The sequence below is a fragment of the Anopheles ziemanni genome, chromosome 2 (assembly GCF_943734765.1).
Source record: "Anopheles ziemanni chromosome 2, idAnoZiCoDA_A2_x.2, whole genome shotgun sequence".
Taxonomy (NCBI): domain Eukaryota; kingdom Metazoa; phylum Arthropoda; class Insecta; order Diptera; family Culicidae; genus Anopheles; species Anopheles ziemanni.
The window spans coordinates 75,262,793-75,276,303 of NC_080705.1; the positions used below are offsets into that span (position 1 = coordinate 75,262,793).

Consider the following 13,511-nt stretch of genomic DNA (forward strand, 5'->3'; position numbering starts at 1 on the left):
AACAAAACAGGAAATCAGACGGACTAAATGTTGCCTCGTGGCTAACCATGTGACCAGAAATTTAACATGAAAACCAAATTGGCCATTGGTTAGCATGGCTTCAATTAGTAAATCGTAAAATTAGTAAATCTGTAAGAAAGTGTGCTCTAAAATCGGTAAAATACGGTAAAATGCGACCGATAAAAGTCGCTTGAGATTAGACGTTGTTTTTTTATGTTCTAACCAGCTTTTATTTTATTGAGAACGGAGGATAGCTACGACGTGTTTATTAACGAGCATGTGCAAAACTAACGATCGATACAATCGCAATCGGGGTTTTTGGGCTTGGCTTTGCAATTGGCTGCCCCAGCTCGTAAGGTGTATCTTTTCCTGGTACCAGCTCAAACTGGATTGGCAACTAGGCAAAGGAAATTCACAAGGAAGTGACAAAAGAATTCAATAAAAACTACAAATCTAAATGTAAGAGAAAACGGTTCCTGTAAGTGAGGGCCTCGTAGGGCGGTACGGTAGAAAGGGCTTGTTTGATTCCAAAAGGAAATATCAAAATTCTAATCTAGAGAGAACGATCGTGTCCGATTGGTACTGCATCCCAGAGGCACATACATACACACAAACACGCGGCACGATGGGAGGCGAGGTGAACGCGTCGTACGCGATACAGCAGAACCGTAGCTAATTATTTAGTTTAGTTGATAGTCGATAAATCGAACCAATATGTGCAATTTCTTAGTGAATACATTCCAAATGAGCAAATCGGTAAATGTTGATTGATGAAGGGAATAGGCAAATCAAGCAATTGGAGAGGGTACTGTTGTTTGGATGATAAATATTAACGCATTCCGGAGATAGCCAAGTAAAGAGACACGCACATGCAAATAAGCTAAATGTTTGTGTGTATGTGTGTATGTGTGTACAATTAGTCGAATAGGGGCAGTGGTGTCTGGTCGGACTGAACGGATGTATCCTCCATCCTTAAAATGTATATTTATTGAATTCGACTGACGGAGGTCTAAAGTTCCGCATCGATTGAATATTCGTTCTACTGATGGTCACACTACTACATGAAGCCCATTAGCACAAATAGCTGAAAAAAACAACAACATTAGAGTGTAAGTTATCTGCTACGTAAAATGAACTAAAACTTTCTTTATTCCCTCCCGCCCGAAACCAACCTGAACCATGGGCTTTTGTAAGAAAGTGTGTGTAGAATAGTTTAACACAAAATCAAGGAGAAAATGCGTCAGCTATTCGTCAACTCTAGCGAACAACCGATTGCCTTTTCGAAACGAGCATACAACAACAAAGGGAATAAGCTACGTTAAAAATTTCCATGATACAATTGACGTCGAATGATTTGCTTAGATCGCAAGCGTTTGCAACTGAAAACCGGAAGCACCACGTGTTTGATGGAAGAATCGTAGAAAGAGGGCTTCAGCAGGAAAAAAAATGCTTACGTTGCGTTTGCATATGCAACTCGCGCAACTAAACAGCGAGGGAAGGTCGAAAAATTGAAGCTGTTGAAGCTGCAAAGCGTTAAACATTCGAATGTAAGTGATTACTAGGTATATGATAGTAGGAGATAGTTTATATATATACATATAATATACATATACTGCATAGCTCGATAACAACTAGTATTTCCATATAAAACTCTACTGCGTTTATTATTGACTTCACAAAGTATATATTAAAAAGTAAAAAAAAAACCTTCTAAAAAGACACACAGACACAAAATTGCGGACAATGATAACAAGAAACAAACTGAAAAAACACTGATAGCAATGCGTAAATAGGGAACGCAACCGACAAATGTAACAAAACTAAAAAAGGAAAACAGCTAATGCGGAAAACAAGTATGTTCGGGGGCACGCACAGTTGCGAAAAAGTAGCGTAAGCAAACACAAACAGCTTTTAGCTACCATACAAAGGACAGACGGATAACAAACAAAATTACAAGAGATGTAAGGCGCGTAAGCACAGCAAGAAAAAAAGGGGGGAAGAGCATACCCTAACATGGACACAACATAACATACAAATCAAACCCAGAAAACAGTTGAACAAGTTTATCATTAAAAGACTGCTGTGATTTTAACGTAATAAAGAATAATTGAAAAAACATAATCATCATCTGTGCAGTTCCTAGCCGAAAGCGTGTAACGTGGAACAGTGCGAATGGGTTTTCTTTCACAGAGTTTTGTATCAAACAACGCATCAAGTGCGACCCAAGACGAGCTATAGAAGCGGAGACCACCGGTAAAACGTTGTATTTGCTGATAAACGTAGTTGGATTATGGCTAAAAAGTGTACGTTAAAAAGAAGAAACAAACGACGCTAACTTATCACTCGTCTTCATCGAACCACCTGGGCCTTGGGCTCAAAGACCAAACGATTTCACACCAATCAGACTGTATCGAGAGCTGGTTCCCTACTAACTAAGCACCGGAGCATCGGAGATGAACAGATGTTGTCCCCGTAAGTTGTTTTACTCGATGCGCACATTAAGCCTTCGGTTGACGTTCCTTCGCGAGCATTCCTTGCTGCTGATGCGCAGCAGAAGCACCAGCGCCATCACGTCCGATATCACCAGCATATAGAAGACGTTGTTCCACCCGGAAACCATACCGGCAAGCAGGGGACCGATGGCGGCCCCGATCGATCCGGTGCCATCGATGATCGCCGTGACCGTGGCGAGTGCCTTCGAGTTTCCATTGAGCGAACTGTGCTGTCCCAGCTCCGCGCTGACGGACGTGGTGATGAGTGCGTACGGTCCGTTCACCATCAGACCGACGACGAACAGGAGCAGAATGTTCACCGACAGCGAAACGCTGCCCCAGCAGCGGTAGATAAGGAGCTGATAAAATAAGCATGGAGCGAAAAAATGGGAAACTCATTGAAGGTAATTATTTTTGTTTTCTATTTCAGCAGCAGGAATACCCACCAGTGGGGCGGCAACGGCCAGCATTCCGGTGCAGGTGGTAGCGGGCATTCCGCTAGCATCCGACATCATACCGGCCGCGATTGCTCCGACGATGCCACCGATATCGAACACTATCGATACGTCGGCGGATAGCTTAGCACCCATCGAAGCTACAATTGGATAGGAGAGCCATACTTTTACAACCCCGCTATTTACCAACCGCCCAGCAGGGAACTCACTTGAATGTTGAATGTAGAAAGGCAGCCAGAAAAGGAATGTGTAGCTGACGAGTTTGGAAAAGAACAGACTGAGGGAGAACTCTACCACTCCCGGAATGCGCAGCGCGCCAAGGAATCCGATGGCGTCCTGCCGTGGTGGCGCCCGGTTGATGCTTCCGATGATCGGAGTACGTTCGTTTACTTCCTGGAATGGTAAGGCAGCCGGAAGATTAATGATTGTTGTCTGTACATGTCAGGTCAACATTTTATGTACATTGTTCCAACGTTTAATCCTTGCCAAAGGGTAATGAAAGAACTAAAAAGTCCAAATCAATTTGGTTTTAATATCACAGACGACTAATACCAAACAATATGAATTTTTAACCAATCTTAAATTTCTGAGAAAAACCGCTGCGTTTTCTTAAAACTCAAACTATCTTCGAAACATATTTTTAGTAAAATTAAATGATAAAAATATACTTCTATCGAGCCTTTTAAAAGGTAAACATATTGAAACGAGAACAACATGCAGAGAATAGAAAAAATTAATTAATAAATGCAACGATTAGCACAACACATACTTTAATATGAGAAAATAAAATAAATAAGGATTGGAGGAGAATGTTCCGATACTTGATACCCAAGGTTGACTATCCGGTTGGCACCCAAGGCAAGGATCTTTTGGACCCGAGATTTTTTATCAATGCACGGGCATCATGTTTGTCAGGTTTCGAAATTAATAAAATTTCCCATTCGATCACCCACTTCGACCGATCTCTTCATGCACTTACAGAGTTGGAATAATAACTGCCCCGTAAACTCCTCGTCGAAGCATTATCCTTGTGTGGTTTGCAAGCGACGCAAGTTAGGAAACGGCACACAGCAAACAATCATCCAATGCACAGAATGGCAACACGAAGCAAGAAACAAAAGGAGAGAAAGAAGAAAACATTTCGAAAGAAAAAACACAAGTTAGTTGGCTAGCGTCTATTGATTAGTGAAAGGAAAGAAACGAAGGATGCAAGAAAAGGGATGGTGTGTGGATGACCTACCTGCTCCGCGCTGGTGACGACCGAATCCTCAATGTCACTCATGGAATCATCTACCCTGCGGTAGCCGCCACCACCCGAGGCGCCCCGTTGCTGCACATCGCCCACCTTCTCCTGGCAGTCGACAATTTCCGGCCGATCGACCAGGAACAGGAACATCACAAACCCGAACATACCCATGAGAAAGCCGGGCACGACGAACGATAGCGACCAGTCGGTTTCGACGTAGTGGGCCGCAATCAGTGTCCCCAGCACGTTCCCGATCGAGGTGTGACTGTTCCAGATGCCGAAGATGAGCCCACGTTTCGACTTGCCGAACCAGCGGCCCACGATCGTGACGACACCGGGCCAGCCCGTCGTTTGGAACATCCCTGCGAGGGCCTGGACGGCGATGAAGTACCACAGTGAGTGGATGTCGTACACCTTGGCCATACCGAACAGGTAGCAAAACACGCCTGAGAAGGCCATTCCGAGCGCGAGGAAGTAGCGCAGGGACACCCGTTCCGCGATGAACCCGGCGAAGAACATGGCGATGGCGTAGCTGAACAGGAAGGCCGAGTCGAGCGTACCGAGCAGCGAGTTAAAGTCGGGCTGATCGAACGGTGGATAGTCGCACCAGGTGGCATCGGTTGGCAGGGGTGGTGTGTCGGTCGGTGAATTGCCCGCGGGTGTGACGAACTCGGGCGGCAGGGTAACCGCCGAGCAGTTCCGATGGAGCACCGATTTGACGACCGAAATCGGCTTCCGGGTCATATGGTAGCAGGTGTAGGCGAGGTACGTGAGGCCCAGGACGGAACATTGGAACCACAGCACCCGGTTGATCTGGAACCGGGGACATAGCTTCCCGGACAGGTAGCTTATCACGCGGATGCCGATCGGCGCGTTCGGGTAGGTCGAACTCATCCTTTGCTGTCGTCCACTGGACGGTATGCGAATTCTTTGCATTCACCACGGCGTGAAACCAGAACGACGTGGCTCGGGGACTGTCCGATCGAGTTCCGTCGTCAACGACGCTTTTCGCTTTGGTGTGTTTTATTTTTGTTTTCAACCGAAAACTAAGCTACAAACAGAAAAGGGATGAAAAAATAGCAATAGTCATTAATGGTGCCGATAAGAGAAGGCAGTTGCCAACGGCTAGATTAGCGGGTGGAATGTTTTGTCGGCGCTGTAGGTTCCTGATGTGAGTCACTGCCGCGTTAGCAGAACCAACGCTTCACATCCACACACACAATGCTTATCCCTAGAACACTTGCCACGAACGATATTGCGAGGGTAGACGCTGTTTCGATCACTTCCGGATTGATTACATTCTCACAACACGAACACCGAAAACTTGACTAAATCCTACAAACCTCTTCTTTAACATTACATTCGACCAGGAGCCCTTCAGCAGTGTATTTCCATTCTCTGGCCGCACTTTTCACTGACCCGCAGCTTTGTTCGTTCTTTTTTCCACAACAGTCTTGCGATTGTTTTGCCAACTGCGGGTCGGATCAGTAGAGGTTGTTTTTTTGCTGCCGATGTTTATAAACATGAATGACAGATGCGACTCGATTTGTCCATTGGTGTTTTAAGCCGAAATAGCAAATTTATCAATAACTTTTGTTTACTTGGTCCCATTTTTACAGCAGACACCTCAAATGAAAGGTCTTTTGAAGACCAACAGCTTTGTGGAAGTTAAGATCTATCTGTCGTTTCTAGTTTTTGAGAAAATTAATTGCAATATGGATAAATTCACAATTGTGTCCGTCTGTCATTTGTGACAGTGTGACGAATAAACTTAAATTTTGAAAAACTATTTCATCCCCGATTTAAACAATAAACCCCTTAAATAAAGCGCTAAGAGATTAAGTAATGGATAACCAGCAAATAAAAATACTTTCAATACGCGCAATCTTGTTAAAAGTAGGATTTTTCCATCATTTCTACTTAACAAACCTGATGTTGTAAGCGGCCTTGGCCAAATGCGATGAATTTTAAATATTTCATCGCAAGACCGTTGAACTGCAATTTGGTGCCACGTGTTGCAGTTTTCGTATCATTTGGGACAATCGGAGCTTCTAATGTTGATAGTTTTCATATGAAGAATTATTACACGATACATATGATCATGTGGAAGTATTGACCTAATATATTGCCCATTTAATTATTAATATGTATTGTAGACAATTTTACAAGCGCGATCGTCTTGGATATATTTTTTTAAATGAAAGCTGCACAGATTTTCAGTTTATTCTTCTTAAAACTAAGGAGTAAGTAATCCCAAATCCACTTTTCACAAACTGTGGCAGTTAACGGCATCGGCCCAGTTGCAAACGTTCATCGTAGGGTCAAACAGTGTTCCGGGGGGACAGGTGAACTCAAAGCTAGATCCATTGCCAACGCAAAAGTAGAATCTGCTACAGTCTGTTGGATGTGGCACGAATCCTACCTGGGCCCCGCTACATGGTCCATCAGCAGTTGAGGGCGTTGTTGAAGGTCCTGCGGTTGTGCCATCGGTGGTAGCTCCTGGAGCAGTGGTAGTTGATGGCGGCAGTGGAGCTGGAGTCGTCGTAGGACTTGGCGTACCACCGTTTAGAAGCTTGTGGATCTCTCGCATCAGCGGGTACTGACCACCCCCACAGTAGCCACGGAAGTCGTCCGTCTCCAGGGACCACACCATCGCACCACCCAGTCCTAGATCCATCAGGTACTTCACTTTTAGCTGAATCGAACGCACATCGTCGTACCCGAGCCACTGATTGTTGCGCACGGCGTACGGGACCTGCTGCTCATCGCTCCAACGGAGATCCCACGTTTCGGTCTGAAGTTTTTCGCAGAACTCGTTATATCCCAGCACGCCAGCTTGTTGCGTATAGGGTCCGGCCGTACCACCTCCGATCGTTGCGGCACCGATTTGCGAGTTGGCCGCATTGGCCAGTGTGAAGCTGCGGCCGTAGAGTGGAATGCCAAGAACTAGCTTTTCCGCCGGAGCTCCCTGTGACAGCCAATAGTGTATGCTGGCGTTGACGTTGAGCTGTACCTGTTCGTCTGTCGTGTCTGCCGAGCCACGATAGACTGGGGCATTAATGCCACAGTAGCTGTCCCAGGCACCATGCATATCGTACACCATGACGTTGAGGAAGTCGAAGCTCTTTGACACCCGAGCGATGTCGTACGAAACTCCAGCGGAGAACTCGACCGATGCAACCGCGGCTGTCATCAGTAGGCCGTGCTGATCGAACCTAAAATTTTGATTCGTAAACGGTTGACAACTGTGAACTAACACCCCCAATTTGACTGACATGAGGTACTCACACTGCTCGCATCTCTTCCACCAGCAGGGCATGGTTTTCCTTGTCCACCTCCGGATCGCCATCGCGCTGCGCCGGGTACTCCCAGTCCAGATCGATCCCGTCGAATCCATGCCGCTGGCAGAACGCCACCGAATCGTAGATAAACCGCTTCCGCAACTCCACGCTGGCGGCCATCTTGGAGAACTTGCGCGAACCCTCGTTCCACCCACCGATGGCGGCGAGCGTCTTCAGCGCCGGGTTCGAGTTCTTCAGCCCCACGAAGCGCTTGATATGCCCGCGGCCCCAGTTTTCCTCCAGATCCAGATACGGATCGATCACGCGCACCGTCGCGTCCTCGTTGATGCCGAAGAATCCATACATCAGGTGAGTGCACAGGGAGGGATCGATGTGTTCGATATCGAAGCGACCTCGGCCGGGTCGGTAGACGGCCCACGTGCCCACATAGCAGACGATTTTTTTCGCTAGTTTGAAAAAGGTGAACAAGTTACATAACGGTCGCACACACTTCTAGGAGGTCATTCCTCCGCCTGCGGATCACCTGCAACGGAAGTTTTGTTTCGTTCGGGGTCATCAGCCGCTAAGCTGGCGGTGGCCAGAAGTACTAGCAGCGGTACGCCAACAAAACACTTCACCATTTCTCGTCTTGGGCGCCTAAATCTCACGAATATCCGTGCGGCCCACGGTGGGGACAGCTTCGAGCGGAATGTTTCGCGTGCGATGCACGTTGGCACCGTTATATAGGCGATGGAATAAATCCCACGGTCTTCACCTGATCCTAAAGGGTCCCGTTATTGGTGCGATACCACGTCAAGTACCAACAAGCTCGGTGCGCTCTAGCACATGGTTCAAGTGGAGTCTCGGTTCAGCTGTCTTTCTCCCGTTCGCAAACTGTCGATGTTTGAAAAATAAAACAAAACTGAAAAGCAGTTAAAACACTCTAGAGCGAATGAGAATGTAAGTCAAAACACATGTTGTAAGAAACGTGTGTTTGAGGTAGGTTTCTTTCACGGAAACCAAGATAGGTTTCTTCCAACGGAACTAGGCCGTTTTTCGAAAGTCATCTTCGATGTCGTTGGCGTCATTGTGGTTTGCATTTTCCTTTACTTTGTAACAATTGTTTGATGTTGTGGTCAATCATTGTTGGTTGTATGACTGATGTGCGATAAACCTGGAAGCTTCTTGGAAAGCACGTGGGTCTACTGTGAGAATATTTAGAATAACCAACTCTCTAACTAATATAACCATCTCTGGAAGGAAACACTTTACACTTTATGATGCATCCATAAACGAGAGGCCCCCGATAAACGAAACCTAGATAAACGTATCAAACGTTCAGCTAGGGTTCTAGGAGTGGGTTCTGGACTGTGTGTGTGTTTGCGGAATAGGTTTCAAGTCGGTCAGGAAGTGATAAATGTTATAACACACTCCAGGGCTTAAGTGTTTTTGTTATCATCCGGGGTACATGTTTCAAATGTAATTGAAACAGATTAGACGAAGCCTTCGAGTGTTGCTTGTCTAAAGAATCGTAGCGATGTTCTTCGACACTATTGTGGGTTTTGTTTTTTTTTTTTTCAACGCACTTCCGGTCTATTGTCAGGGAAGTAGAATGCTTTACCCGGTTGGTCTTTGGTTCCCTTCTCCAATATTGCGATTTATTCAAATGTTTTATTGATGAAACCATATACTAAGGGCCTCCTGATTCAGGGGCGCTATCTGCGATCTTTAGGAAACGAACGTCCAATAGTTAATTTCGCCATTTTGTTTCTTGAGTTTGTAGAATAGTGTAACTTTCCTATGAAAGTAAATTCACAGCAAGTGTTACATCGTAAAGAAGTATAAAACAGCGACGAATGTTAATTAAAAACCATTCGGATATTTTGATCGATGTCTATCCCTTGGGTTGGGATCTGATGATGGCATGAATGGATGAATTTTACAATCATTGACTGATAATGAGCATAATAAAGTGTTGAGATATAACTGCACAACCTGAGTGTGGTGCAAACTTAGAAAAAGTGCAGAAAAGGAAAACATCAGATTTAGTTCTAAGCTCTTAGGTTTATAGCTTTCTGTTGAAGTTTTATTGTGTTTGTTGTGTTTCCATTTCATGTCTGTTTACAGAACAATATCAGTTTTTTTTGCCAATTGTTGTTGCCGTGTTGCCTCTATTTCGTATTTGGCCTTAGTTTGTGTTTTGGTTCAACATTTTCTACAAGATTAAAAAAGTTGAAAATATTTTCACTCGGCTATTCCCTTTTCTACCATTTGAATTGAATAGCCAACTAATACGTTACCAAAACGTAATTTTACAGCATTAATTCCGTTAAATGTTATTTATTTGAGGCTGCTGGCCTCAACAAACCTATGGTTTCGTTTCATCTCCATCTTAAAACGATAACATCTTTCTACGCTTTTCCTTGGTATGCTCACTGGAGCATGGGTCACAAGCGTCACGAAACATCAGGTATTGGCCAAACCTTCAGCCCCACGTGTCCACCCTTCTTCTGTCGAATAGACTGAATGCCATTTGCTCGCGTCATTCACGTGGCGTCGTGGAAAATCGTGCGTAAAAAGGTCTCGTCTCGGTGGTTCGTTAAAAAATATGTCCTCTGATGGGCGGGTGGATGTGTGAGCTGGCTTTATGGCGCGGTCTGTAAAGAGGCCAACGGTGAGGGAGTGTGGCGGAATTGCAACTTACACAAAAAAAAACCGTTCCTCGAAGCCTAAATCAGGTCTCGGTTTTAGGACCTGTTAGGAGGGGTTTTATTTTCTTCTGCTACTTCGTTTTCCAGCGTCTTTTGATTGGGTGCACCGTGGTGGTATAAAATGGGAAACAAAATGTGTCACCAATGTCCGCCCTCGCCATCTCTACCTCCACCAACAGTCCTGTCTCCAATAGAAGAGTGTTAGCGGTGCGCGGTTCTCATGCGAGTGCCATTTTGATTATCCTGAATGGTCGAACGATAGGATGGCAGACAGCATTCGGGGAAGGAAGCGGTTGAAGCTGGTGGAAGTGGAAGTGGTTTTTCCTAGTAAAGCTGATAATGGTCATACGACCCGCAACGACAGCTAATGGGCTGGTTGATTCTGTCCAAGATAAATCACCCCTAAGAATACATCGTTCCATGGATGGATGTCCGTCAAATCGGGCGAGGTTTTCTGGAAGAGACGAAAACTGATAATTTTTCAAACGGTTCATCACTGGAAGGTTTCGAGTTGGGTCCTTCTTTGTACTTATTTTATTTAAAACAATTCATATTTTGAAAAGATGTCTTGTGCAAGCAGTGTAGGTTTTAAACCTACTCAAACTGAAAATATTTTGTAAACTGGTATTTTATTACTTACGCGTACAACTTCAACAGCTAAGAAATAAATAGCAAATCAAGGTTCGGACGTAGACAGAAACACACGAGCCCTGGCGCTTTAAGACACCGATTCGACATCTAACTGTGAAACGGCACGGTTACAAATATATTTCTTCACGCAGGTTTTTATTCCGTTTTTGCTTTTCTTCAATTTTCTTACACACAACATTTTGGTTTCTGTAAATACTCTTAAATATCACACAGTTCGTCCTAGCGTTTCCTATTCCGGTTTCCTGCGTTTGCTTCCGACTTGCTCACAAAACTCCTTCCGCTTTTTTGGCTCAAGCTTTCCTCCTGGGGCTTGTGTATGTGTGTGCATGTGTTTGTTTATTTGGTTGTTGCCAAGCAACGTAAACAACGTGTTGGGTTTCACCGGTTTGTGCACTTGTTTGATTTGTTTTGATTATTGTGTTTTCCCATCCATCCGATGCCTGTTGCCTATCGTTCGGTGGAAATTCCTGTTTCTCTAGTGCTTCCGCCTAAACCAAAAACCTCGGAGCACATCCTCCTAGGAAAAATTATTTTATTTCTACATACACAGTAATGCCGGCCGTTGACTTTTGGTGTAGTGGTGTTTGAGTTATACTTTCATTTTTTTTCATTTACATGCTCTATCGCTGCTTTCGCTGCATCGCTACAATAAATAAAACCGTCCCAAAATGCACTGATTCATTAGAAAATAATTGAATCTTCACCCATTTCTAATTGCGCGATTACAATTAACCTCGAACGTCGTGATTCGCGATAAGATTTTCTCGTCCTGCAAATTCATCCTTTGGACTTCCATTGGGGGTTAAAACCTGACTAAAGGCATGCTGGTACTCGATGTATCGACACAAACGAGGCGGTTGTAGAAAACGAAATACACAAGACGGTCGTGACCGTCATCGGGCGGGCAAACAACGGCGTGCCATCCATCCATCGGGTCGTGCACTAATTAATTGCTTCTTCCTCCTCCGTCCTACCCAGTGCATTCTTTCACGCGGCCTCAGGAAGTGTCACTAAGCCAACGGGAGGACCAAGACGACCTCAGGACAAGACACCAACAAGCTGCTTTGGAGGCTACTGAAGGTCCCTTCTGTCACCGGCAGGAGGAAGGGACCGTGATGATGATGATCAGTGACCACTTCTCGCCCCCTCTTGACCGTGACTGCAAGTACCTGAAGGGTGATTCAAATAATTCGCGTTCCCACTCCGCTTTCTTTGGTTTGCCTTTTGCATACCTTGCAGGCGCAAGAAGTAAGAAAACATGGAAAAGGGGCACGATTCGTGAAGAAACGCTCCCGCCTTGTGGTAAAAAAAGAAAATGGAAAATGTACAACAGTGATCACGAGCACAAAGGTGAGATGCGCCTTTTGGCCCAGCCGAAACCCCACTCTCGCCACTTATGTAGGGTTGTTGAGGTTTTCAAAAAAGGAAACCGCGTGCTTGACGCGCTTCTTGTGGTAATGAAGAGGACGCGAGGTCTATGCCATCAAACCTGGCACGTTTCGCCTCAAAAGCAAATCAGATGGAGCAGAGCGAGGGATGGAGGGATGGTGTGCGATAGGCCAAACGGAGCGTCGACGGATGGAACTCCAGCGTTCCGCCGAATCAGCATGATTTTCCCATAATGAATTCGTGCGACGCATGAAGTGCTGATGATGGATTCAGTATCCTGATGAAGTGTCGCAGCTGGTACGAATCGCTAATAGCGCTACACTCACTCGGGACGGGAATACGATCTAAGGGAAATTGTCTTTTAAGCCGCTGGTGAAAGGGTCTGCTGAAAGACTCTGCTCTGGTTCTCTGGTTCTTTTGTGCCGGCATTGTATTGTATCTTAATTATACATTGACTCGGGATTGCTAGCGTATCGTCTAGAAGACTAAAAGGGAAAAAGTAGAGTTTGACCTAGGTTATAAGATTGTAGATGTATGTACACGATAAGGTTGATAGGTTTATGCAGAGATCGAAAAAAAGTTGAATAGAGATAAATTCAAGAGTCTCGCGACTCTTTTGTTCCTTTAAGAAGTCAATATTTCATTCCAAATGCGCTTTGATGTTTGTGGTCAATAAATTTCCCCAAAATAAAGATATCGACATGACAAAAACGATCCCCAAAAGTATCGTAGACAACACCACACTGAACGCAATCGTTTCCGTTAACGGCGGGCCAGACCAATGTTGGTCCTCTGCAGAGCGGATACTTTTAATGACCACAAGACATTTCTCGCCCGACATTTTGATGACAGTTCGTTCGAATGTTTTGCTCAAATCTGCATACCGCCGCGCCTTGTCCAAGTGTTCTGGCCTTTTTTTTTTGTGCTTCTGTATCTCGTGTGATATGGAATACTTCCGTAGTGATCGATTTTTCTTTTACGATTTCCAAAAGGTCCCGAGGGCCCGAAAATGGCACGCTGGCGCCATCAAATTCCGCCGCATCCGCTGACGGAAACTAATGAGCCACGCGCCTTTTCGGGTCGTATTTTTCCTCGCTGGAAACGCGGGTTGGAGGAAAAAAAGAACAACAGAAATCCCACCGATGGTGTCGGTGAAACGAATGAAATTGGATTCTCCCGGAGATCGGCAGCGGAAATCGCTATCGAAATCGCTCTAAATCGCCGACTTCTCTAAAGTAGGTGTGTTTGTGTTTGGATGTCGCTGGCAGGTGAATTTCGCTTCGCTC

At 45.2% G+C, this 13,511-nt stretch overlaps 2 protein-coding genes across 4 annotated transcripts; both read right to left on the minus strand.

The window, feature by feature from the left end:
- Nucleotides 1–2,288: 2,288 nt before the first annotated feature.
- LOC131285372 (glucose-6-phosphate exchanger SLC37A2) lies at nt 2,289–5,240 on the minus strand. 3 transcript variants are annotated; one of them, XM_058314228.1, is made up of 5 exons: nt 4,188–5,240; nt 3,927–3,974; nt 3,157–3,340; nt 2,939–3,087; nt 2,289–2,851 (listed from the first exon to the last, which is right to left on the minus strand). In XM_058314228.1, the coding sequence occupies exons 1-5, from the start codon at nt 5,127–5,129 to the stop codon at nt 2,483–2,485; spliced, it is 1,692 nt and encodes a 563-aa protein (XP_058170211.1). In that variant the 5' UTR covers nt 5,130–5,240; the 3' UTR covers nt 2,289–2,482. The 3 variants fall into 3 exon arrangements, with proteins under 3 accessions (XP_058170211.1, XP_058170226.1, XP_058170218.1); XM_058314243.1 differs by lacking the exon at nt 3,927–3,974 and having other exon boundaries at nt 4,209–5,240; XM_058314235.1 differs by lacking the exon at nt 3,927–3,974.
- Nucleotides 5,241–6,429: 1,189 nt separating this feature from the next.
- LOC131281925 (chitotriosidase-1) lies at nt 6,430–8,115 on the minus strand. The gene is made up of 3 exons (XM_058311295.1): nt 8,019–8,115; nt 7,482–7,941; nt 6,430–7,408 (listed from the first exon to the last, which is right to left on the minus strand). Exons 1-3 carry the CDS (start codon nt 8,113–8,115, stop codon nt 6,460–6,462), a joined length of 1,506 nt encoding a protein of 501 aa, XP_058167278.1. The 3' UTR covers nt 6,430–6,459.
- Nucleotides 8,116–13,511: the final 5,396 nt, after the last annotated feature.